Here is a 27,874-nt window from a genome sequence, read left to right on the forward strand (position 1 = left end):
GACTGATGAGTGGAGAGCTTCCCTGGTTCTGGCAGCATTCCAGCCCCAGTCCACATCCCCTGATGCCCAGAATAGTTAACAAAGAAAGAAAATAACAATGTATCTAAACAATAAAGCAGTGGTATCTTTATGATGTCAAGAAATTTTACTGATTCAATACCCCTCTAGAAAAAAATGTGCAAAGGGAATAAATTGCAATTTACAGCAGAAAATATACAATATACGACAATAGAAAGGGAGTTTTAAAGATGAAATAATAAAAGACTATTCTGAATGATTTTAAAGGCAAGACTTTTGGAATCATAAAAACAGGTTTTGAATGTCAGATCTACCACATATACGCTGTCTGAACTTGGGAAAGAACACCAATCCATTCCAAATGTGAATATCCCACTCGGATAGTGGGGATAGCAGCACCCATCCTCCTAGGGTGGCAGACAGCGGTCGTCAGTGTGTGTAAAAATCTTACAGTACAGCTCCTTCCTGTCACTAAGTGAGTGATTATCACCAGTGAAAACATTTGGCTGAGTTCTTCTTCTACCTCACAAATCTCTCCATCATTTTCACACCTTGTAATGATGTATTACAAAGTAAAGCTAGTTAGCATACCGCTATTTGCATATTAAATACAGTTTTTCATGTGAATACTCACTGTGAGAGAAGATGCTGAGAAATGTATGTCTCAGGAACTGCTGTTGCAAGGGAACAGCTACCTGCATGGGTCTGGGTCTTTCTATAAATACAGAATGTGCTCAAAACCACCACATTGTAAACAAATCACTGCACGTGCTTCAGTCCTAATACTCTGTCTTCCTACTCCCATTAACTGCAAATTCCTTGCATATGTTCTAATTTCAATGCAACCACTTTATGTCTTCCATTCCTTCCCCCCTCTCATCCAACTGCATTTCTATTCCCATCACGTATTGTCAACAATGATGCCTGCATTGCTGAGTCCAATGGACACTTCTCTTTTGAACACGTTATATAAATTACTTATAATTGAGTCTATCTAGTCTCAGGTGACCTCAGATAAAAATTACCGGCTTCCATTCTCTCTGATCCATACCTGAAATTCCTGCTGAGCTCTCAGACTCACCTGGTGGGGTCTAGAAGATGAAAGTCTCCGTGTGGAGGTGCTGATTCTTCCCTGGATGGTTGATGATGTAGACCGAACCTCTGTTCCCAGACAGGACAGCAGGAAGCAGTGAAGCATGGGTCCCCCAGCCAGACATAGGAACACAGAAATAACAACCATGTCCCGGCCAGTCCAAGGATCCACGTGCTGAAGTTCCGAAGCAGAGGAGATATTTACAGCTCCCTGTGTCTGCTCACTAGGCGCTGTTTCCATTGTTACTCCCACCTCGGAGCGCTCATTCCCTGTGGGCCACTGGTCTGGACAGAATGGAAAATTTTCCTGCTGAGACTCTGAACCAAGATTGGAAGTCAAGTGAATCCAGTTTTGTATTCCTCCGTCTCATGAATTTGCCTGCCTTCCAAAGGTATAACCTCCTTGTACTTTACCTTAACCTTGAGTTGATATTGATTTTATTTAGTTGAAAGGTTACATTGTGTTTAGTAGATTTGGGGAGATGTCAATAAATAAGCCATGTGGTCCTCTTCATGCGTGGTCTTGATAGAAACGTCTCAATTCTCATGTAGAGTCTGAAATGAATTCTGTGGTTGATCCTTCAAAGGGAGGGCCCATGAGTTGACAGCAAATATACCTCTGACAAAGACTTTTAGTAGCAGAATAATGTCCCCAAAACATTTCCACATCTTAATCTACAGAATCTGTGGATATGTCTTGTGTCATGACAAGGGAAAATTAAAGTTACAAATGGTATTAACATTGCTAGTCAGCTGACACTAAGGTAAAGTTATTCTGATGATCCAGGTGAGCTCAATAGCTCACAAGGGTCCTCCAGATGTGGAAGGGGGAGGCAGAAGACTTGGAGTCACAGAGAGATTTTGAGATGCTATGTTGCTGGCTTTGAGGATAAACGGAGGGCACGTGAGGCAGGGAGTACAGGTGGCTCTAAAGCTGGAATAGGCAAGAAAACCTATTCTCCCCAGACCTCCAGAATGAACTCTTCTCTGCAGACAGTGATTTTAGCCCACAGAGACCTATTTCGGACTTCAGACTTCCAGAACTATCAGAAAATAAATGTATTTGTTTGAAGGCAGCAGCCTGGTCATTTGTTACAACCACAATAATAATCTAATCCAGGGGCATCCAGGTGGCTCAGTCGGTTAAGCATCTGCCTTCAGCTTGGGTCATGATCTCAGGGATTTAGGATCGAACCCCTATTCAGTGCTCTCTGCTCAGTGGTGATTCTCCTTCTCTCTCTCTCTCCCTCTCTCTCTCAAATAAATAAATAAATAAAATCTTTAAAAAATCTAATCCAGACCTTTATTTTTGTAATTTTTTATTATGTTACGTTAGTCACCATACTGTACATCATTAGTTTTTGATGTACTGCTCCATGATTCATTGTTTGCATATAACACCCAGTGCTCCATGCAATACACGCCCTCCTTAATACCCATCACTGGGCTAGCCCATCCCCCACCCCTCTCCCCTCGGACGCCCCCAGTTTGTAGCAGTAGTCTCCTTGGGTCTTCCTTCCCTTCTCTAGTTTTCTTCAGGTTATGTCTTGGGTTCCCCTTTCCACTTTAAAACCAGTAATTTTCACTTGGAGTGAATACAAGATGGTATTTTCTCGGTCATCTTCGGTAATGGTTTGGATTTCTTAAAAAAAAAAAAAAACAAGTCAGTTCTCATGCAGTTAACATCTATCCTCAGAAGGATGAGATATGTGACTATTTTGGAAATCTCCCAAAAACTCATTTATGGAGATGTTTTCTTGTGTCTTATGAATAAAATCAACTCAAAGAATTGCCCCCCCCTTCTCTCCTGATCTGATTCACTTTCCATCCAGTTACATCAACTTTACTAAATTTCTCTGCTCCTTCACAATACAAATTCCTTGAATTTCGGATCTGTCTCTTACTTATCTTTGAATCTGCAGTGCCTCGTACAGTTCTCAGGATGCTCCTTATCCTCAGTGAATGTTTGTTGAGTACAGGCAGATAGGCAGGTGGTTAAATACAGTCAGATTCAGAAAATAAAAACGTATTGATTGAATCAAAGCTTCTGAGCTAGAAAAGAAACTTGGTGGTTTTCTTGTTTGTTTTTTCTTAGCCGTCTCCATGCTCATCATGGAGCCCAAGGTGGGACTTGTATTCACAACCCTGAGATTAAGACCTGAGCTGAGATCAAGGGTTTGGTGCTTAACAGACTGGCCACCCAGGCGCCCCAAGAAATTTGGTTATCAATATGGATCTTGATAACAAAATGTAACGATAGCACTCTGCCGGCACTGTGTAAGTGTGAATACACATTCTCTCATGTAAGTTTTCCAATAGCATTCATGTGATTAGTATCATTCCCCATTTACTAGGGAGGCAGAGGCGGAGCTTATGGTAACCAATTGACTCAGTCAAGGTCACAGCTGTGGTGAAAGGCTCACCCCTTCTGAGATCTGTGCAGGGCTGCCTGATTCAGATGGTCTCTCAGGCATCACGTTATGTTGCCTCCAGCCAAATCTTATTATAATAACAGTTCAACCCCTAACACATAAATGCCCACTTCTAGAAGTCAGCCTCCCAGCTAAGAAATATTCTGTCTCTAGGGGCTGTAGCCTTAGACATAAATCAAACCCAAATAATGAATCATGGAACACTACACCAAAGACTAAGGATGTACTGTATGGTGACTAACATAACATAATAAAAAATTATTAAAATAAATAAAATAAAATTTTATAACAATGAAAAAAAAAGAAATAAATCAAACCCTACACTGAGATTAAGGTTTCCTTAATATGATAATTTCACTTCATTTGATTGTTACAAACTAGCACATTTTCATGCTTATATATTTATTCCCATGTATCCTTCCTATATTTTTGATTTGCATCCTTAAATCATTTCTCATCTTAAGTAGTTTTATTCACTTTTGTTTAAAACAACATTTTATATGTCTACACTTGACATTTTGCAATATCCAATATGTTCTAGGTATTTTCCCTAGCTTTACACTTATTTTTAAATATTCCTTATTGTTGGACCTATAGGTTTTCATGCGCTGGAATCCATCAGTTGTGGTTCTCAGTTCTTTTACTACCATCTGGTTTATGTTCAGAGAATTGATCTAATCTGTTTTCTAGAAATCCGTGCTGTTTTATATTTTTCCTACAAGTTCATTTACCCCAAAGATACAGACATAGTGAAGAGAAGGGCCATATGCACCCCAATGTTCATAGCAGCATTGTCCACAATAGCTAAATCGTGGAAGGAGCCGAGATGCCCTTCAACAGATGACTGGATTAAGAAGATGTGGTCCATATATACAATGGAATATTACTCAGCCATCAAAAAGCACAATTTCTCAACATTTGCTGCAACATGGACACCACTGGAGGAGATAATGCTAAGTGAAATAAGTCAAGCAGAGAAAGACAATTATCATATGGTTTCTCTCATCCATGGAACATAAGAACTAGGAAGATCAGTAGGAGAAGAAAGGGATAAAGAAAGGGGTGTAATCAGAAGGGGGAATGAAGCATGAGAGACTATGGACTCTAGGAAACAAACTGAGGGCTTCAGAGGGGAGGGGGGTGGGGGAACGGGACAGGTTGGTGATGGGTAGTAAGGAGGGCACATATTGCATGGTGCACTGGGTGTTATATGCAACTAATGAATCATGGAAGTTTGCATTAAAAACCGGGGATGTACTGTATGGTGACTAACATAATATAATAAAAAATACTATTATTAAAAAAGAGTACATTTATCGTGATGAGCACTGAGTAATAGAATTGCTGAATCACTATATTGTGCAGCTAGAACTAATATCACATGGGAATTATACTGGAATTAAAAAATAAAGTATTTAAGAACTACAAGAGTAAAACATTTCAAGCCATCTATTTTATTACCATCCAAAGCATTACTTTTTCATGTTGTGCATCTACTTATTGAAGCATAGAAGATTCAATGAGGTGAAGAATTGCTTATTGTCTTCTTATTTATCACTGAGTCATCTTCTTGTCTCTACTTGAAAACCTCCAATGCTACCTGCTACAATGACTCTTTCATTGTTACATGAAATAACTCCTCTTTCCTGATGTTTGTCAAAAATACTATGGGATGGGGGCACCTGGGTGGTGCAGTCGTTAAACGTCTGCCTTCAGCTCAGGGAGTGATCCCGGCATTCTGAGATCGAGCCCCACATCAGGCTCCTCCGCTAGGAGCCTGCTTCTTCCTCTCCCACTCCCCCTGCTTGTGTTCCCTCTCTCGCTGGCTGTCTCTCTCTCTCTGTCAAATAAATAAATAAAATCTTAAAAAAATACTATGGGATGGCAAATGAACAATATCATCATTATCCATTTCATGCCTCCGTCCTGCTCTGAAATCTCTTCTACCTGGGCGATCAGAGGACACCATACATGAGAGCCGAATGTCCTGCTGGTCATGTGATTCAGGATTACCAGTTCCTTTACACAAACGTGCATGTGCTTCAAATTCCCAGAGTGACCTGGGAGGGAGCCCACATATAATCATTGGGAAGAAACTTGAATAACCGTATGATCATGCCTATTCTCCTTAATGTCAGATACGCCACAAATAAAAAACAACACACGTTCTAATGGCCTTATGTCTGTTCACTTGGATGATTGTGTCAGTCAGCTCTTGGTGTATAACAGGCTGTCATCGTCAAATGTGATATCATAATACCTTTACAATCATATGAAATTATATGCTCGTGAGCATTTTTTTATTTAAATTCAATTAGCTAACATACAGTACACCATTGATTTTTGATAAAATGTTCAATGATTCATTAGTTGTGTATAACACCAAGTGCTCAACACATCACGTGAGCATTTCTGATCTCTGCTGGGCTCCTGACGGGTCTGGAGTCAGGTGTGAATCTCTGCGTGGTATGTCTAAGGCTCAACCATGATGTTGTGTGTGACTGTAGTGCTCTTCTGTCCTCAGCCATTGTGGCTTTTTATTACTACCTTTCCATATGTAGGTGAATCTAGTATTCATAGAAAATATTGGTTTATCATGTGAATTATTTAAATTTAAATCCATTGTTCATACATCCATTTTTCACACGTGGCTTTCTTCCCCATTAAAAGTGGTACCTCTGACCCCTCTTAAGTGAGAGTCAGCTGCCTGTGCTCTAGATCCTACCTGTAGCCATGCACCATTAGATCTGTTCCACTGAATTTAATCACTGGTGTATAAATACACACAACAGTCTGCATGTGTAAAGGCTACACTGTGGTGAATTAAAGAAGAAACACAAAAGTGAAGAGTACATGTTGCAAGTTTCTATTTGTACTTGATTTAAGACTGTACGTAAAGTTAACTGCTTCGTTAGGTAACTATTAAAATTTAAGCATCCTGAGCATCATTTTCTCTATTTCTGAAGGTAATGCAGGGTTCTAACCATAATTTCATACAGACATTGCGGGGAGTGAATAAAGTGCGTTGAACTTCCTACTTTACCTAAAAGAAAACATTTGCGGGTAATGGTTGTGTCTTGTGTATGTGTGTGTTTGCATACATTTTCTTTCAAATAAGCTCACTTACATGTACACACACAGACACATTTATGATCTCATCTTTCATGTTGATAGGAATCTTGAAAAGCTGGGGAGGATAGCACTGAAGAGAACGAACTTTTGAATGTTCCTGAAATAAAAGGATGCAGAAATACAGACAAAGATGTAAATTACAATGGGTGACCTTCTTTTTGATCATGAGCTCCTTTTACTATGTCACTGCCTCAAGGCCTCAGAGTCAGACCACACTCACAGTTATGCCATGAGGAATTCACTGTACCAGCTGATGGGGCAGAATATATCCAAATTGATTTAATTTTTTTACTACTTAATTGCATTCCTTAAGTGCAAATTGCCCTTATCCAAGAGGGATCCTCATTTTCTGTAGCTCCTTTAATTCATCAAATTGTGCCCTCTAAAAATGCAGTTTATTGTGTGTTATCATACTCCAATGTTTTGATTAATTGGGAAAATGTCTATGGTGCATGGCTAAGGGTAGGATCTGGGGCACAGGTAACTGACTCCATTGAAGGTTTGGGAGAGAGCTCTTCTAACAGGGAAAGAAAACAAGAGTTATATAGATATAGGAACAGCACGATGAAATTCAAATAATTCACATAAGTTTATTTAATTCATAAATAGAAGAATACTTTACATGTAGAAATGTAGTAATAAGGGCCCATAAATTGGCTGAGACAGAAGAGCACTACAGCCACACACGACACCATCGATGAACCTTAGAAACACAACATAGAGATTCACACCTGACTTCAGACCCATGAGGAGCCCAGCAGAGATCAGAAATGCTTCCCAGAATACAATGCCATTTCATTGTGAAGGTATTATTAATAAAGAGAACAAAGGCAAGAGAAATGTAACCACAAGTCAATGTCCTTACAACTTGCAGCCACTGATGAATCCCTGAGACTTGCCAGGTGTGACAATCCTCCAGAAACTCATGGCTGCCTCATGATTGATACTTCATTAGAAACTAAAATTAAGATTATCTTGACAACAATCTGACCTCCAAGGTCCTGTAAACCTCAAGGTCAGCATAGAGAAATTCCTTAGAAATTTACATTATCTCCACTCCCTGCCCCCAACACACTTAAAAGTACAGAATCAGTCACTCCTCACAATCCTGCTGCACCTCTTCTGCCCACAGGTCCTGTCCCCATGCTATAATAAAAGCATCTTTTTGCACCATATAAATGTCTTAAGAATTTTTTTAGACCCTTGTGTTCGGCCACCCCACATCAGTATGCTATCCCATTTGACAAGGACTGCCTGTTACACAGCGAGAGCTGACTGGCACAATCATCCAAGTGAGCAGACCTGAGGCAGTTAGATCATGTGCTGCCTTTACCTGTGGCACAGGACCTGACAACTGAGGACAGTGGTCATGATCGTTCTGTTATTCACGTTTATTTCTGATGGCTTTATGAACAAGTGACGATATGTGGCTCCCTTCCGGGTCACTGGGAGAGTTTGAAGGATGTGGGCATCTGTGCACAAGAACTGGTGACCCTGAACTGCATGACCAGCAGGACATCCAGCTCATTTGTGAAGTGTCCTCTGATCACGCAGGTGGAAGAGACTTCTGAGCAGGAAGGAGGCAGAGAATGGATGATGCTGATACTGTTCATTCATCACCCCTTAGAATTTGTGGCAAATATCAGGAAAAGGGAGCTATTTTATGGAACCATAGAGAGTCATATTAGCAGATATCTTTGGAAATTTTCAAGTAGAAACAGGAAGATAATTCAGTGGTAAAACATTTAAGACACTAAGCAATACATCAGGTCAATGAATAAACCCCCTCAGCTGTGGATACGAATATTCCTTGCTTCCACAAGTACACACACAGCATGAACTCTGGTGTAAAAAAAGGAAAATCAGAAAAAAGGAGTATCTTGTGTAGTAGCAAAATGAGTGTTTTGAAATTTTACTTCATCATATTTATGGTCATCCTGACACTAAGAACATATCAGGTCGATCTGTTTATTCAAATTTGTCTTGCCATGTAGACTCCACTGGGAGAGAGATGTGTCTGCAGTGGCTATGGTGGGCACTCTGGACATGAGCTGAATCGCAGAATAAAATCAGGACCCAGTTAGGAAATACTGGAGCATATTTATGGAGTAAGCATCTGACACTAAGCTTTTTGATTGTAATGGAAGTGCCTGATATGAAGCTACTGACCCTGAGGCATGCATCTCAAAGACCATCGAGTTGAGTAAACACATTGTCAGTTGCGACACAATGACCAGATCAAGCCCTCAGGCTGCCTCAGCCATGAAGTACCTCTTCAGACATCTCTGGGTCACTACATACTGACACGTGAGTGACCGCTTTCCCTGCAGCACCCAATTTCTACACATATAAAATTGTCCTATAAAGGGTGAACCCACAAATTCCTAAACACTCTGGCCATGGACCCCAATAAAGGCTGATCCCTCAGCAGTGCTTGCTCTCTGTCCCTCTCGATGCCTTCTCCCTTCTGAGACCTCCCCAAATGGCCTTTGGCATCCCAAGTGCCCTCCAGGACCTGTGAGGAATAAACCTCGTTTTGTTAGAGTTCTCTGATGGGTGCTGCTGAGGCCTGTCTTGTAGTCACAGTAAGAACCCAAGGGCTGGTGCAGCCACAGCAGAGGCTCTGGTCAGGGAAGCATCTGTGGGAATGTCCACAAGCAGAGGGACACAGGGGGTGCCCGGGATTTCCTAGCCTGCACATCCCTGTCAGGAGCCTGAGACTTAAAAGGAACAGTGTTAGAGTCCACATTCTCAGGAGAAGGAGTGAGGATAGTGATTTAAAAAGACCGACAGACTCAAGGTGAAAACTAGGGTTTTGTATTTTCATTTACAATACATTTATGTGAAGGGCTTAGGGCCAAGTGTAGTTTCTTCTATTTGAAGAATGTAGGCCATGCTTAGTCTTTTTGGGGAATCTAGAGAGAATTTACGTGGCATGACATAAATCATTTGAAATGAAATTATTTTTAAGAAATCCAACTTGCCCCATGTAAGATACAAAAAATTCAAGCGTTTCTGATCCAAGTTTGGGGAAAACATTAGGAATATATGAAATTGGACAAGGGGGAGCCTGTTTGTATAACAGACAGAGCAGAAGCTTAATACAATGCATTACTTAACAGTATGAAGAAGTTGAATTCAAACAAATGGAAATTCCAGGAAATATACGGAATATATGGAGCAGGTTGTACTTCCACAGCCTGATCTAAGAATAGCAGTCCTGGCTCTCAGGCTGTGAGCCCTGCAGTAACGGGCATTCCTTCAGCCCCAGGATGAATGTGCTTTACATCACTGGAACCCCAATGAACACTTTCAGAGCCCTCTTTATGTCTCTGTTCCTCAGGCTGTAGATGAAGGGTTTCAGCATGGGTGTGACCACAGCATACATCACCGAGGCCACTGCACTTGCGTGGGAGCTCTGGGGAGCAGCAGAGCTAAGACACCCCTAGGTATTGTACAATAAAGATACCCCTAGGATTGTACAGTAAAATAAGGAGACAACGTAGAGTTGAAATGCACAGGTGAAATATGCTTTATACTTGCTCTGAGCTGAGGAAATTCCAAGTATGGAGGAAACTATCTTAGAATAAGAGTAAAGGATCCCAGCAAAAGGACCACCACCCAGCAGGACAGCTGCAAAATACATCACCACGTTATTAAGAAAGGTGTCAGAACAGGCAAGTTGGATCATCTGATGCAGTTCACAAAAAAACTGGAGGATTTGGAAATGTGTACAGAAGGAAAGCTGCAACATCATTAAACTTTCTACCAAGGAATTCAGGACACACACGATCCAGGACACCAAAACCAACAGTCCACAGAGGTGGGGGTTCATGATGACCGTGTAGTGCAGAGGGTGACAGATGGCCGCGAAGCGGTCATAGGCCACCGTGGTCAGGAGAAAGACGTCCAACCTGGCAAAGAGTATGATAAAATAAATCTGAATAATGCAGCCTGCATAGGTTATGACTTTGCTCCGAGTCCGGATGTTCCACAGCATCTTGGGGATGGTGGTGGAGGTGAAACAGATGTCTGCAAAGGACAGGTTGTCAAGAAAGAAGTACATGGGGGTGTGGAGGTGGGAGTCTGAGCTGACAGCCAGGATGAGGAACAGATTTCCACACACAGTGATCAGGTACATAGAGAGGAAAAGCCTGAATATGAGGGTTCCTTCTGAAAATCCCAGAAGAAGAAAGTTTGAAATTTGGGTTTCATTGCTCAGTTCCATGTGGTGGAGATGACTTCTGGGAAAGAGGAAACAACATGAACATGATGTTCACACAAACTTGCATTACTCACAGATTTGAAATGCTGCTTCTTCGTCTTTGTAATCTAGAAATTCATTTTAATACATTGTGCATGCCTCTGGTCCCCTTCAGGGAATCCCATGTGCCATCATAGTGATGGCATTTTTGTTCCAATAATTTTTTCCCAAAAGGCCATGTGTTGTATAATTTTAATTAAAAAATGCTTCCAAATTTCAGAAATATAAAGTGAGTGTTGGCCATGATTTAGGCATTGTCTAGGCAAGGAGTATAGGGTGCTAAAGAACTAATGTCCCTAACATTCAATGATGGAGAAAGAATATATTAATTAATAAGGTAATTAAATAACATTTCAAATGGGGGCAGGTGGTATGAAGAAAAGAGGTCATCACAAATATGAAGTTTGCTAAAACTGAGATATCAAAAACTAATGATGGAACACCACATTAAAATCTAATGAGGTACTGTAGGGTGACTAACATAACATAATAATAAAAAAACTGAGGTACTATATAATAGTGCATCATAACATAATAAAAAATGTTTTTAAAAAACTTAGATACAGTTTAAGAAAACAAAAAGAAATGCCTGTTTCACCCAGCAGCCTCGAGTACAGACTTACAGTGCTGTTGGATAAGGGACAGGTGGGGTTAGACAGGGGACACAAGACTAGGGTCACCCAGGGGGCTACATAACCAGTCTCACAAAAATCTCAGATGTGGAAAAAGAGACATGATATTTACAAGAAAACCTGAGTTGTTCTCATGATAGTTACAAGTCCACCCTGTCTGTTCTAAATAGAGACATGATATTCTCAAATCCACCATGATATTGACAAGAAATGTACCAAGTTCCCTGGTCAGTTTCCATACATCAGAGAGGGAGGCCAACAGTGAGCAACTCTTAACTATAGGAAAAAAACTGAAAGTTGCTGGAGGGGAGATGTGTGGGGGGATGGAGTAACTGGGTGATGGGCATTAAGGAGGGCATGTGATGTGATGAGCACTGGGTGTTATATGCAACTAATGAACTGTTGAGCTCTAGGTCTGAAAGGAATGATGTACTATATGTTGGCTAATGGAATCTAAATTAAAAAATTTTTAAAAATAAAATCTGTATCAAATTAAAACTCCCCAAACAGTTATTGTATTGTTATTCTTATTTTCATTTCTTTGCTTACTAATGAGGTTAAACATTTCTATTAAATGTGGCCATATAGCCAACATACAAAATCCTTTAAATTGGAGGTTGTTAGGAAGAAGTGACCTAAAAAGAATGCATCAGATTCGTTTTCATTTTGCTTTCTGAAATGAGATTGTAACTACATTGCCAGGGAAAATGAGGGAGAGTGTCCTGATTTTCCCACTCATTGCATGGACCCTCAGCTTCTGTCTTCCTTTGACTGGGAACAGCTGGCCTTTGAAAATTGGCCACAAGGTGATGCTCTCTGCACAGCCCCTTCAAGCCTTATCTTAGGCTCCTTGAACCTTGACCTCCTCTCCTTCCAGCTCTTTGAAGCCTCATTAAAATTTATTCTTCCCTCAAGGCTTGTGTCCTATTTTACTTCAAATAGATACTTACCTTTCCCTTCAACTGGGTTGTAAGTTTCATTGAGAGCCTCTTATTTTGTCACACTCCTGTTAGCAACCACAAGGCCTAAAATGCTGCCTCCAATGTTTTTCAATGGAAATAAATGCAAAGGTTTAAAAAGTAAAAAAAAAAAAAAAAAAAAAAAAAAAAAAAAAAAAAAAAAAATCACACACAAAAAACCATAAAAGCCCTCAGTGGCAGCCCATTCAGAACCCTTTTGGTCCTGAGAGCTATTTCCTTTCCCTTCTGTTCTTAGACTCCAAGAGACAAGAGCCCTGCAACAATGTTACATTCATTGTGTTTGGAACTTTTAAACAGGTAGCCAAGGTTACCGTGAATTTGCTGCAGGAAGTAAGTGTTACAAGGGTGAAGGCAGAAGCTGAAGGCAGCTGTGTTCCAAATACCGATGATCTCCACCCCAGGGCTTCTCTGTCTCTGCGCCATGGACATTCTGGCCAGAGCCTGCCCTGGGGTCGGGGTGTCTTGGGCGTTGTAGGGTGTTTAGACATTCCTGTCTCCATGCACCCCTCTCCAGTGTGTCATGCAAAGTTGGTTCCAGACAGTGGAACACAGAGTAAAAGCAGGGGACTGGTTAGGAAACACAGCAGCATATTTGTAGAGAAAGTGCCTGACACTAAGCTTTTGATTTCTGAGGCATCCATTTCAAAGACAACCATGGTGAATAAGCACACTGTCAGGTGTGGGACACTATTTTTTTAATAATAACTTTTTATTATGTTATGTTAGTCACCATACACTACATCCCTGGTGTTTGATGTTCCCTGATTCATTAGTTGCGTATAACACCCAGTGCTCCATGCAATATGTGCCCTCCTTAATACACATCACTGGCCTATCCCATTCCCCCACCCCCTACCCTCTGAAGCCCTCAGTTTGTTTCCCAGAGTCCATAGTCTCTCGTGGTTCATTCCCCCTTCTGTTTACTCCCCCTTCATTCTTCCCTTCCTTCTCCTACTGATCTCCCTGCTATTTCTTATGTTCCACAAATGAGTGAAACCATATGAATGGGACACTATTACCAGAGAAGCACTCAGACAGCCCCAGCCATGAAGTACCTCTTCAGGAAGTCCTGGGTCACCTCCATATGGACATGTGAGGGACCCTGATTTGTCCTTCAGCACCCAATTTCTACTCATATAAAATTCTACAAAAGGGTAAACCCACAAACCCTTAACCACTCTGGCCAGGGACCCTAATAGAGGCAGATCTTCAGGGGAGCTCACTCTCTCCTTCCCTCTCAATGCCTCTCTCCCCTCTGAAACCTCTGGAAAAGCATTTGTGATCCCCTGTGCCCTCCAGGACCTGTCAGGAATAAACCTGGTTTTGTTAGAGTTCTCTGATGGTGCTGCTGAGGCCTGTCTTGCAATCACAGTGAGAACCCAAGGGCTGGTGCAGCCACAGCAGAGGCTCTGGTCAGGGAAGCATCTGTGGGAATGTCCACAAGCACAGGGGTGCAGGGGGTGCCCGGGCTTTCCTAGCCTGAGCATCCCTGTCAGGAGCCTGAGACTTAAAAGGAACAGTGTTAGAGTCCACATTCTCAGGAAGAGGAGTGAGGATAGTGATGTAAAAAGATGGACAGACTTTATGCGAAAACTGTGGCTTTGTATTTTCACCTACATTAAAGTTATGTAAAGGGCATAGGTGCCAATTATATTTTCTTTCAAATGAAGAATAAAACTCATGATTATTGTATTAGGAAATGTAAGGAAAATTTATTTGGAATGGTATAATCACTTGAAATTATTTTTAATTTCAAAATCCAAATTGTCAGATATAAGATGTAGAAATTTTAAATTCAAAATCCAAATTGCCGGATATAAGATGTAGAAATTTCCCATTATTTTTGACCAAGATGGGGAAAATATTGGGATTGTATGAAAATGGACAAAGGGGAAACTGTGTATATATCACACAGAGCAGAAACTTAATAGAGTAAGAAGGGCACATGATCTGATGAGGACTGTGTGTTCTACACAATTAATGAATCATTGAACACTTGAACTTAATTACAATAATAAAGTGAGTGACTTCAATGTATGGAGAAATTAAATTCAAACAAATGGAAATTCCACAAGTTATAAAGAAGGAGCAGTTTCAACTTTCACAGACTGATCAAAGAATAGCAGTTCCTGGCTTTCAGGCTGTGAGCCCTGCAGTCGTGGGCAATTCTTCAGCCCCAGGACGATATGCTCTTACAACACTGGAACCCCAATGATTTTTTTCAGAGCCCTCCTTATGTCTCTGTTCCTCAGGCTGTAGATGAAGGGGTTCAGCATGGGCGTGACCACCGTGTACATCACCGAGGCCACTGCACTTGCGTGGGAGCTCTGGGGTGCAGCAGAGCTCAGGTACACTCCTAGGCTCGTACAATAGAATAAGGAGACAAGTGAGAGGTGAGATGCACAGGTGGAAAATGCTTTATACTTGCCCTGAGCTGATGAGATCCTAAGTATGGAGGAACCTATCTTGCAATAAGAGTAAAGGATCCCAGTGAGGGGACTGCCAGCCAGCAGCATGGTTGCAATATACATCACCATGTCATTAAGAAAGGTGTCAGAACAGGCAAGTCGAACCACCTGATTGATTTCACAGAAAAAGTGGAGATTTCCGCATCTCTGCAGAAGGACAGTCACAAAACCATTAAACTTTGTAATAAGGAATTCAGGGCACCCATCACCCAGACCACCAGAACCAGCAGTGCACAGAGCTGGGGGTTCATGATGACCATGTAGTGCAGGGGGTGACAGATGGCCACGAATCGGTCATAGGCCATCACAGCCAGGAGAAAATCATCCAATCCAGCAAAGAGTACAAAAAAGTATATTTGAGTGATGCATCCTGCATAGGTTATGAATTTGCTCTGAGTCTGGATGTTCAGCAGCATCTTGGGGATGGTGGTGGAGGTGAAGCAGATGTCTACAAAGGACAGGTTGGCGAGGAAGAAGTACATGGGGGTGTGGAGGTGGGAGTCAAAGCTGACGGCCATGATGATGAGCAGGTTTCCGAACACAGTAATCAGGTACATGGAGAGGAAAACCCCAAATATAAGGGGCTGCAATTCTGGTTTCTCTGAAAATCCCAGAAGAAGAAACTCTGAAATTCCTGAATCATTGCCTGGTTCTATGTGGTTAAGGTGACTACCAGGGAACAAAAAAATAACATGACATTTTTTTCCACTAATGAAGATTATAAATATAATTGAAATTACACAATTTGTATTTTATATTCAAAAGTAAATATTCATAGTTTTTGTATAGAACTTGTCCCCTTTTTGGATGACCCCCATGCCAGCTCTGAATAGGAATGTGCATCCCACACATGGCCTTTTCCCCAAGTACTCATGTATTCTATACTTTCAATGAGAAATTCTGTCACATATTTGAAGAATAAACTTGAGTACTGACTAACCTCCAGGCAACGAGTATTGGTGTCAAGAAGCAAAAGTCTACACATTCAGTGATGGAGAAGATAAGCAAATCAAAGATCAGACAGAATATCAGAAGGTTGCAGGTGCAATGAAGACAAAGCTGGTATAAAGGAAAGAGTGGATAGGGTGTTATTTTTTACCGGTTGCTCAGGTAGACAACACATTTACACGGATGCTCCAAGGGGGAAACAGCAGGAGACACTAGATTATCCAGGGAAGCGTGTGCCAAACAGATGGAGCAAACAGCGTGAAGGCTTTCAGAAAAGACTTGGGTGTTTTTGTTCATTAATTTTTGAAACTTGAATGTGGTTGACACACTGTGTTACATTAATTTTGGGTGTACACACAGTGACTCAACAAGTTTAAATGTTGTACCGTGTTCACAACATTGGAGCTGCCATCTGTCACCACACAACCCTATCACTGACTATATTGCCTATGCTGTGCCTTTTATTCCTGTGACTCATTCATTCCTTAAACGGAAGCCTCCCACTCCCCTTCACCATCCTGCTTTTCATTTGTTCATTTATTGTTTTAAAAAATAAAGGCTCAATCTATGAGGAGGCAAGGTAGTGGAAGAGTAGGGGGGCACGTTTCATCTGGTCCCTTGAATTAAGCTAGATAACTATCAAACCATTCTGAACACCCATGAATTCAACTGAGATGTTAGAAAAGAATATCTGGAACTCTAGGAGTAGAAAAGAGACCACTTTCTGCAAGGTAGGAGGTGCGGAGAAGTGAATCTGAGGGGAGATATTAGAAGATAAACGATGCAGAGAGGGAGCCTCCCTAAGCCAGCTACCAGAAAATGATATTGCCCAAGAGGGCCAGATATTGCATGGTGCACTGGGTGTCATATGCAAATAATGAATTTCATGGAACACTACATCAAAAACTAAGGATATACTGTATGGTGACTAACATAACATAATAAAAAATAAAAAATAAAGAAGCCTTAGAAATCTGCTCCAGTGAGGGACATCCCTGCCAGAAAGGTGCTCAGGTAGAAATGGGCAAAATTCTAGGTTGCACAGTGTGTTCTCAGGATTCCTGAAGTCACAGAATTAGTGTGGGGGGATGGGGGTGCTGAGCTGGTAGAGTTCCCAAGCTTTGGAGGGGGGAACAGTTACAGTCAGCGAGCCCGGGAGGGGGCTGTCAGCTGGGTTTGCCATAAACTGTGAGCTGGGGCCGATTGGGAGACTGCTTTCTGCCTCAGGACCCTGAAGAGGACCAGAACATGGACACCCTCTACCAATCCATGGAGGGGTGGTACAGTGATGAACATGGATGCAAAAATTCTCATCAAGAAACTAGCCAATAGGATCCAACAGTACATTAAAAGGATTATTCACCAAGACCAATTGGGATTTATTCCTGAACTGCAAGGTGGCACAACATCTATAAATTATTCAGTGTGATACCACATTAATAAAAGAAAGGACAGGAATCATATGATCCTCTCAATTGATGCAGAAAAAAACATTTGACAAAATACAGTGTCCTTTATTGATTAAAACTCTCAAAATGTAGGATAGAAGTAACATAACTCAACATCATAAAAGTCATCTACGAAAAGCCCACAGTGAGTATCATTCTCAATGGGGAAAAACTGAGAGCTTTTCCCCTAAGGACAGGAAAACGACAGGGATCCCCACTCTCACCATTATTGTTCAACACATTACTAGAAGTCCTAGCCTGAGCATTCAAAGGAATTAAAGGTATCTGAACTGGCAAAGAAGAAGTCAAACTCTCACTCTTTGCAGATGGCATGATACTTTATGTGGAAAACCCAAAAGACTCCACTCCCAAATTGATAGAACTCATACAGCCACTCAGCAATGTGGCAGGATACAAAATCAATGCACAGAAATCGGTTCATTTTTAGTGTATAGAAATGCATTACCCCAAAGATACAGACATAGTGCACTTCTATACACTAAAAATGAAATTGAAGAAAGAGAAATTAAGCTATCAATCCCATTTACAATCACATCAAAGAACATAAGATACCTAAAATAAACTTATCCTAAGATATAAATGATCTGTACTCCAGAAACTACAGAAAGTTTATGAAAGAATTTGAGAAAGACACAAAGAGATTGAAAAACAGTCCATGCTCATGGATTAGAAGAATAATTATTGTTAAAATGTCCATGCTACACAGAGCACTCCATACATTCAATGCAATCCCTACCAAAATACCATCAACATTTTTCACAGGGCTGGAACAAATAATCCTAAAATTTGAATGGAACCAGAAACGACCCTGAATAACCAGGGGAATGTTGAAAAAGAAAACCAAAGCTGGAGGCATCACAATGCCTGACTTCAAGCTATATTACAAAGCTGTGATCATCAAGCCTGCATGGTATTGGCATAAAAACAGACACATAGATCAATGGAACAGAGTAGAGAACCCAGAAATGGACCCTTGGCTCTTTGGGCAACTAATCTTTGACAAAGCAGGAAAAAACATCCAGTGGAAAAAAGACAGTCTCTTCAATAAATGGTGCTGGGAAAATTGGACAACCACATGCAGAAGCATGAAACTGGAACATTCTCTTACACCATACACAAAGATAAACTCTAAATGGATGAAAGACCTCAATGTGAGGCAGGAATCCATCAAAATCCTAGAGGAGAACACAGGCAGCAACTTCTTTGACCTCAGCCGCAGCAACTTTTTGCTAGACACATCTCTAAAGACAAGGGAAACAAAAGCAAAAATGAACTGTTGGGATTTCATCAAGATAGAAAGCTGCCACACAGCAAAGGAAATAGTCAACAAAACTAAAAAGCAACCTACGGAATGGGAGAAGATATTTTCAAATGACATATTAGATAAAGATCTAGTATCCAAGATCTATAAAGAACTTAGCAAACTCAAACACAAAACAAAAGTAATCCAGTCAAATAATGGGCAGAAGGCATGAACAGACATTTCTATAAAGAAGACATACAAAGGGCCAACAGACACATAAAAACATGTTCAACATCACTTTTCATCAGGGAAATGTAAATCAAAACAAAATTGAGATACCACCTTATAGCACTTAGAATGGCTAAAATTGATAAGGCAGGAAACAACAAACATTGGCGAGGATGTGGAGAAAGGGGAACCCTCTTACAGTCTTGGTGGGAATGCAAGCTGGTACAGCTACTCTGGAAAAACAGTATGGATGTTCCTTTGAAGTTAAAAATAGACCTATGACCTATGCAATTGCACTACTGGGTATTTATCCCACAATACAAATATAGTGAAATGAAGGGGCACCTGCACCCCCAATGTTCATAGCAGCAATGTCCATAATAGCCACACTGCGGAAGGAGCCAAGATGGTCTTCGGTAGATGAATGGATAAAGAAGATGTGGTTCATATTCACAATAGAACATTACTCAGCCATCATAAATGATGAATACCTACCATTTACATCCACATGGATGGAACTGGAGGGCATTATGCTAAGTGAAATAAGTCAATCAGAGAAAGACAATTATCAAATGATTTCAGTCATGTGTAATATAAGAAATAGTGTAGAGAATTATAAGGGAAATGGGGGAAAACTGGGAAGAAATCAGAGAGGGAGACAAACCATGAGAGACTCTTTAATCTGGGAAACTAACTGAAGGTTTCTGAAGGGGAGTTGGGTGGGGGAATGGAGTAACTGGGTGGTGTGCATTAAGGAGGGCACGTGATGTGATGAGCACTGGGCATCAGTTGTATATAACTGATGAATTTGTGAACACTACATCTGAACTAATGATGTACTATATTTTGGCTAATTGAATTTAAATAAAAAGAAAAATGAAAAAAATCAAGGCTCAAAGAAAGCCATTGTGTAGAGGGGAATGATCAAGTGGAAGAGTGTTGAGAGGTGATGGCTGAGAATGTTGAGGAATGGGGTGGCCTCCCTAGTACTGATGAAGCTTCAATACCCAAGGACCCCCCTCCTTCACATGGCATGCCTTGCACATTATCAATTTTGTTTCCATGGAATTATTGAATGGAAATGGTCCCCCTTCTTATTTTCATATGTTAGGTAATAATCTGGCACCAGTATTTTAAGGGTCACGTATAAGAGGAATGGGTTCCAGAACCCCAGCCTTGAGAAATGTTGATGTTACCCACACAAGGCCACACACATGCTATGGTCTCCTGGTACCATGGCACTACCAGACTGTTCTCAACCCCAACCACAATAAGTAGGCAAACAATGTTCTGAGGTAAGCTAACAGCATTGCATTCTTTCCCCTAAAAATGTAAGATTGCATCCAAATTCTAATAGCTGTTTCCTATGAGCATGTGATCATAACTCTCCAATTTAATGTTTATTTTGTATCCAGTATTTAAAGAAACACAAAAAATCAATTCCAGGGGCACCTGGGTGGCTCAGCCATTAAGCATCTGCCTTCCGCTCAGGTCATGATCCCAGGGTCCTTGGATAGGGTCCCGCATCGGGCTCCCTGCTCCACGGGAAGTCTACTTCTCCCTCTCACACTCCCCTTGCTTGTGTTCCCTCTCTTGCTGTCTCTCTTTGTCAAAGAAATAAATAAAATCTTAAAAAAATCAGTTCCAAAATTTTGAAGACAAAACATGGAGAGAAAGATCTAATAACCTCAGGTAGCCCCTAGATGGTGAAGAGGAGTAAACGCCCCGGTTCTGGCAACACTCCAACCCCAGTTACAGCGCCTTGATGCCCAGAATAATAAAGCAGCAAAAGACAATTTATCCAAAAGAAAAGGTAGGGATGTCTTTACGTTATCAAGACTTCTTACCAATTGAACATTGCACCAGAATAACAAGAAAAGAGAAGACACCCACAATTCACAAAAGGAGATGCACGCAGTACAAGAAAAGTGGGGGATTTTAAAAGATGATTTGCTAAAAGAACTTTTCTAAATGACATAAAATGCAAAACTTCTAATTAGAAACTCAGGCTTTGAATTGTGGATATTCTCATATTTGCTTCTTGAACTTGGAGCACAACCAAACTGTTCTAAATGTTAATCTCCTCCCCTAAATAGTAGGGCTCGAGCTGTCCATCCACCTCAGGTGGTTGACAGATTTAGTGAATATACAGAAAGACCTTAGCCTAGTTCCCCCTCCTGTTGAAAATGAGTGCTTATCACTGGTGATGAGATTTGGCTGACTTTTATCTTCTCTCCAATGTCCCCATCGCTTCCCCATCTCTGGGTCCCCAATTACACAGCCTTCTTTCAGCTCCTTGTTGGCTCTCCACCTACCACAGTTTGTCCTGCTCTACTCAATATTCACATTTACCCAGAGAGATCTTTCTATATTGCATTTGAGTTACTGTCCAGCTCCCCAACTTTACTCCTTCCCGGTGACTCCCCACTGGAGACTGAACCTCAAATTCCACAGCTTCCAACACTTGGCTTGCCTTCCCTGACTGACCCTCCAGCTTCCCACTCTTGCCATCTCACCCACATCCATGTCACAAACACCAAACTTGAGTTGTAGCTTCACCTGAAGCCCCAGTCTCCAGGCTCAGAGCCTCCATACACCTGCTGCCCTTTGCTTGGAGTCGCCCACTGGCCTCCTTGGGGTAATTTACCTCCTCTCTATCTTCACAATCCCATGGCCTCTTTCAGACTCCAAGGAGTCATCTCCTTCATTAATCTGTTTTTGTTTTGCAGGTTTTTTTTTAACATTCCTGCAGAAAAAGGACACTTTCTCTTGCAATAATTTAGATGTAGGGCTTATCAGTGTGTAATTTTTATTTAATTCTATGTATGTTTCTCCTGCTAGAATGTGAGTGCATGGGGCATGTTATACATACCCCCACTCTTTACCCCCAGACATAATTTGGTTGGGAACAGTAGGAATAAATACATATTGCATGAAGGAATGAGAGAATCTCTGCTCACAGAAGTTGCCAGTGATGAGAGAGAACAGAAGCAGGGAGTTACTAGCACAGGAATGGAGGACGTGGGAGAGGAATGTTTGCCATATTCTGAGCTTGGGACCATGTGTGGGTCAGACTGTGGTTTGTAAGAATAAAATAGAATAGGATAAATAAGACACAATAGGAAATATCAGAATGCATCATACGTAGTCAGGGTGCATGGCAAATCATTTTTGTGCTAAGTTCAGCAGACATTTCTTTTTTTTAACATATTAAATAAATTGACTATAAATGAATCAGTTCACCCACCAACAAACACAAAGATCTCGTGGCTCTGGGCTAGGCTTGTTAGGCTCTCAGGTGACCTCAGGTAAAAGCTTTCAGCTTCCATTCTCTCTGAGCCGTTCCTGAAATACCTGCTGAGTTCTTAGGCCTACCTAGATGGGGTATCTGAGAGGAAGGTCTCCATGTGGTGATCCAAACTCCTCTCTGAATGTTTCATGGTGGAGACTGAAGCTCTGTTCCCAGGCAGGACAGCAGGAAGGAGTGAAGCATGGGTCCCCCAGCAGACTTAGGAATCCAAAAGCCAAAACCATGTCTCCTCCAGCTCAAGGTTGAACACGCCCAGGGGCTGCAGTAGAGGAGATATTTACAGCTCCTGTGTTTGCTGTATCTGTTCCCTAACCCTGCTCATTAGACACATTTACCATTATTACTCCAACCCCTGAGCACATCACCCCATGGGAACTTATCTGGACTGAATGAAATTCTTTTCTGTAGATTCTCTGTTCCCAGGAGAGCAGGTAGAATTCAGGTGCATCCAATGTTTATTACTCCTCCCTGAACTTGCCTGGCTTCCAGAGCTCCAACATTGAAACTTTCCACAGACCTGAGTGAAAGTTTTTTTTTTTTTTTTCTTCCAAATCGAAGACTGAGGATCCTGCCTTGACCATGTTTCTAGGTCTGTAAAACATTGACTTGTGGTGGAAGCACAACTCCTGATAGCTCCAGAAAATTGTTCTTCCTACCCCAACAAGCAAAAGTGTGTTCCTTTGCTACAAAACCACAGGTACAAAAGTTCTTGGATTCATAATTCTTTTCACAAATCAGTTAGGACCTTTATATGTTTAATACAGGTTAAAAATTGACATTTAGTCTTCCACTTTTAAAACATTTGATATTATAAGAAATCTACTTAGAACATTTAAGCCATCATGGACTGAGCTTAGAATCTTATATGGATTGTCTCATTTACTTTTGCAAAAGACGTTCTATTAGTACCATAAAATGATGAGCCTTTTTGCACAATTGTAGAAATGTGACTTGGAAGGGTTGAGTGATCGACCAAGAATTATGAACTGGGTCATTATGAACTAATGTTCTTTGATTGGAATGCAACAAGATAGGCCAGGGCTTCTCAACCAGAGATGATTTTGCCTCCAGAGGACACTTGGGAAGCACTGTTACTGAATTGGTATGTCTAGGGTGGCCCAGAGAATCTGCATCTGTAACTAGCTCCCAGTCGTTGATGTTGCCTATCTTGATGTGTAGACATATTTGGGTATCAAGACTGTGGTCCAGTGTCAGAGTTAGTTGTGTTCTTCTCCCAGAATCCTCCCACCCACCTCAGGTCTGACCTTAGGTGGTCAAACAAGTTGACAGGTATCTCTTTTCTTTCATGACAGGAAACGAACCTGTAAAGTCTTTGTTTCCTGTCGGTAAACCTGGAGAAATCCCATCTAAGGATTTGGTCTGAGAACTTAGTAATACTTTAGAGCTCACGGGAAATTCCATGGCACAGAGCTGGTGCTCCATCCACAGAGACTACCATGACCATCTAAGTTCCACATTGCCTAAGCTCATGACGACACTAAAAAAGGTCTCTTGGGACAGGAAGTGAGTCCAGGATTCCTCTGCCTCTGGGACAGTGTTCTGGGCATTTTGGGAATGAGGTGGGTATCACTGGCAGCAGCCAGCACAACTGGAGAAGCCAGGCATTCACACACTCACATTCATCCCTGGGAGAAGTCCCTGGCCGAAAAGATCTCCCCTGGCACTGAGTGTGCTGCCTTGTGATAGAGGGTACGTGGGTGAAGTGTAATGGTTCTTCTGACTCTCTTCAGTGTGGTCAGCATCTCAATTGGGCAGCCTTCCACAGACCTCAGAAAGGGTGAGACTTTTCACCACAGCCATGACTTTGACTGAGTCAACGACGTGTCATAAGTTCTGCCTCCTCCTCAGTAATAAATGGGGAATGACACTAATCCCATAAGTATTTTGGAAAACTTACATGAGATAAGATGTATAAACACCTAAACAGTGTCAGCAGAGTGCTACTGTTATTTTTTGTTCTCAAGATCCATATCCAAATTTCTTGGGGTGCCTGGGTGGCTAAGTCAATCAAACAGAGGACTTTTGATCTCAGCTCGGGTATTGATCTCAGGGTTATGGGTTCAATCCACAGTGGGCTTGAATGCTATTAAAAACAAACAAAAACCCACCAAATTTCTTTTCTAGCTCAAAAGCTTTCATTTAATCGATACATTTTTTTTCTGGTCCTGACCACCCTCCCATCAATTTTTCACTCAACAAATATTCACTGAGCAAAAACTTCATCCTGAGAACCGTACTAGGCACTGCAGTCTCAAAGATAGGGAAGAGATAGTTCTGAAATTCAAGGAGTCTATATTGTGGGCAGCGGAGAAACTTCGTAAAGTTAATGTCACTGGAAGGAAAGTGAATCAGATCAGGATAAAAAAAAAAAAAGTGTGGTGACAAATATTTGAGATTTTATTCATGTGACCAGAGAAAACATCTCTGGAAATGAGTTTTCAGGACATCTCCAAAATTGGCACACAGCCCATCACTTTGAGGATGGATATTAACTGCATGAGATTTGACTTATCGTTTGAAGAAATCCAAGCCAGGGACACGGCTCAGTGTGGTGGGCGTCTGCCTTCGGCTCAGTTCATGATCCTGGGGTCCTAGAATTGAGTCCCACATCGGGGTCCCTGCTCAGCGGGGAGTCTGCTTCACCCTCAGCCTGCTGCACCCCTTCACTGTGCCCTCTCCCTCCCTCCCTCTCTCTCTAAAAAAAATAAAAAGAAAAGAAAGAAATCCAAACCATTACGGAAGATTACGAAGAAAATACCAGGTTGTATTCACACCATGTGAAAATGACTGGTTATAAAGTGAAAAGGGGAACCCAAGATATAACCTGAAGAAAAATAGAGAAGACAAGAAAACCCAAGTAAAGAACTGCTTTAACATGTGTACACCTGGGGAAAAAATAAAAATAGTGGATGAAGGAAGTCAGGATCTCTGGGCCTCCATATTGTGTGCCCAGCTACTCAGGAGAGTCCGGTGATGGTCCTGACGCTGAGAGGTACCACCCTGCCGAGGAGCCTGCTCAGGGCCCCCTTCATGTCCCTGTTCCTCAAGCCATAGATGAAGGAGTTCAGCATGGGGGTGACAATGGTGTACATCACCAAGGCCACCAGACTTGTCCTGGAGGATGAAGTCACTGCAGAACTGAGGTCAATCCCAAGACCTCTTCCATAGAACAAGGAGACCATCAAGAAGTGCGACCCACATGTGGAAAAGGCTTTGTACTTGCCCCTGGCTGAGGAAATGCTGAGTATGGAGGAAACAATTTGATAGTAAAACAAAAGTATTTCATGGAAAGGAATCACAGCCAGAAGGCCAGGTGCAGAATACACCACTATGTTATTGATGAGGGTGTCAGAATAGGCGAGCTTCAGGACTTTGGGAAGATCACACACACACACACACACACACACACACACACAAAAGTGTGGGATTCCCATGTTTGTGCATAAGGACAGCCTTGAAAGGGTCAAGGTGACAGGCAGCCACAAAGCAGTCATAGGCCATCACGGTCAGGAGTACATTGCCCAGGCATCCAAACACAAGGAAAAAAAAATGTCTGGCTGAGGCAGCCTGCATATGTGATAACTTTGCTCTGAGTCTGGATGTTCAGAGCATCTTGCAGACGGTGGTGGAGGTGAAACAGATGTCAGCAGAGGACAGGTTGGATAGGAAGAAGTACATGGGGGTGTGGAGGCGGGGGTCTGAGCAGATGGCCAGGATGATGAGCACGTACCCAGTGAACGTGACCAAGTATACACACAGGAACAGCCCAAAGAGCATGAACTGAGTCTCTGACTTTGCTGAAAACCCCAGGAGGAGAAATTCTGAGGCGTGTGTTTGATTTCCTGATTCCATGGGGATGAAATAACTAGCAGGAAAAAGAAAAACATCAGCATTCAATGACCATCACAGTGACAGCACAGAAATGTGATTGCCTTTAATTTCTGGTGAAAGGATTAATGAAACTACCCTGTTGTCATTGCCTTGGTTGCTGAATTTGAGATGCTTCCATCCTTCCCTCTGCTGCCACTGCCATCTGGAAATGTCGCCGTAGTTCCAAAGCAGACATGTCCCTTGTAACCTGGCTGATCAGAGTGTGGTCCGTGGACCAGAAGGAGCAGGCTTGCCCAGAGCTGCTTTGAATGCAGAGCCCCAGGCCACTTTCAGACTTGCTGAATCCTAATCCACATGTGACAAGATCAATGTGGTTTCCCTGCTCATTCATGACTGAGTTGTGCTGGTCCAGAACATCTGTGCCTTCCAGTCCTTCAACTTTTATCTCCTCACTTTTATTTTCCTCTACGCCTTCCCTCAAACCTCCTTACTTCATATAATACAGGCAAATACAGAAACTCAATGAGTGCTTTTTTTCTGCCACCTGTGTGGAGTCAATAATGTTCATCCATCAGTCTTAAGTATTCCAAACAGCATGTATGAATCTCACATTTAGTTTTCCAATGCAAATATCTATACCTTTCACAATGATTTGCACTGCTTATGTGACCAGATGATATTATTTTGCACAGTCATTTTGTGGCACTGTGTTCTATGTCATTGGAAAGCCTGCCATTATGATTTCTTTCTTTTATCTTTGTGTAGAATTTTTAAAATTTTTTAAATATCATTTTAAAAAGTATTATAAGCAACACAGCTTAGGCTGGTATTCCTCATGTTATCATAGAGACATTATGCCCCTTTGATGATGGAGACAAATTAACCCCTAATTGAATATGGACACTTTTTCTTCTTAGTTGTTCCATCTGTGTAGTCAAATTTCCTAACAACAGAGTCCTTTGTCTTCACTGGAATTCTCAGAGTCCTACCAGAGGCCCAATTTTGGCAACAATGTAACATTTCATGGTAGATATTTGGTTTACTCATATAATTATTCACCTGGTTTTGGGTCTGCTTTCCTTTGGCCACAATATTTCTCTTGTCCTATACATTTAGAGTGTCTTGTTTTGTCCTAAGTATTATGGAGATTCCTTAAAATTACTTTGGAACATGTCATGGGAACGAGTGAGTGAGTAAATAAATGGTGTTTTTCAGAGGGCACTGTGTCCTGGACACTCGATCCACCACAACTGCCCTCCCATAAGAATTCTCGGAGATCTCTTATACTTGCTCTTCCGCTGATGGGAAAGAGATCCACAGAATAGAAGAAACATCCCCAAGGTCCATCAGGCCCTGGATGGAAAGGGGCAATTTGAACTCACATCTACCTGCCTGCAAGTCAGTGTGGCTCATGACATGGGAGATTTTCTCTTCCCGCTATTGGGGTGATCAATTCCAAAGTGACTTCAGATTTCTTTTTCTACTTAAAGCAGGATTTCAACACTGAATATCCTTATCCAAGAGAATATAAATGAATAAGATCTAAGGCTGAATTCATTTCATTTGAATAAAGTGTTACTGGATAAATGTCTGGATGATTAGATTTTTATTGTGGTGGCAACAAATTACCATGATGCTGCCTTAAAACAATGGGATAGGCTGGTGATGGGTAGTAAGGAGGGCATGTATTGCATGGTGCACTGGGTGTTATATGCAACTAATGAATCATCGAACTGTACATCAAAAATAAATAAATAAATAAATAAATAAACATTAAAAAAATAAAACTAATCAACTTATTTTCTG

The 27,874-nt window shown here is 41.5% G+C and overlaps 1 protein-coding gene across 1 annotated transcript; it reads right to left on the reverse strand.

Moving 5' to 3' along the window:
- Positions 1-8,930: 8,930 nt before the first annotated feature.
- Positions 8,931-15,575, reverse strand: LOC113248948 (olfactory receptor 7A17-like). Its single transcript, XM_048211698.1, has 4 exons — positions 15,224-15,575; positions 14,747-14,939; positions 10,444-10,588; positions 8,931-9,014 (listed from the first exon to the last, which is right to left on the reverse strand). The coding sequence occupies exons 1-4, from the start codon at positions 15,573-15,575 to the stop codon at positions 8,931-8,933; spliced, it is 774 nt and encodes a 257-aa protein (XP_048067655.1).
- Between the last annotated feature and the right edge of the window lie 12,299 nt (positions 15,576-27,874).

Source organism: Ursus arctos, unplaced genomic scaffold (assembly GCF_023065955.2).
Source record: "Ursus arctos isolate Adak ecotype North America unplaced genomic scaffold, UrsArc2.0 scaffold_14, whole genome shotgun sequence".
NCBI classification, from domain to species: Eukaryota; Metazoa; Chordata; class Mammalia; order Carnivora; family Ursidae; genus Ursus; species Ursus arctos.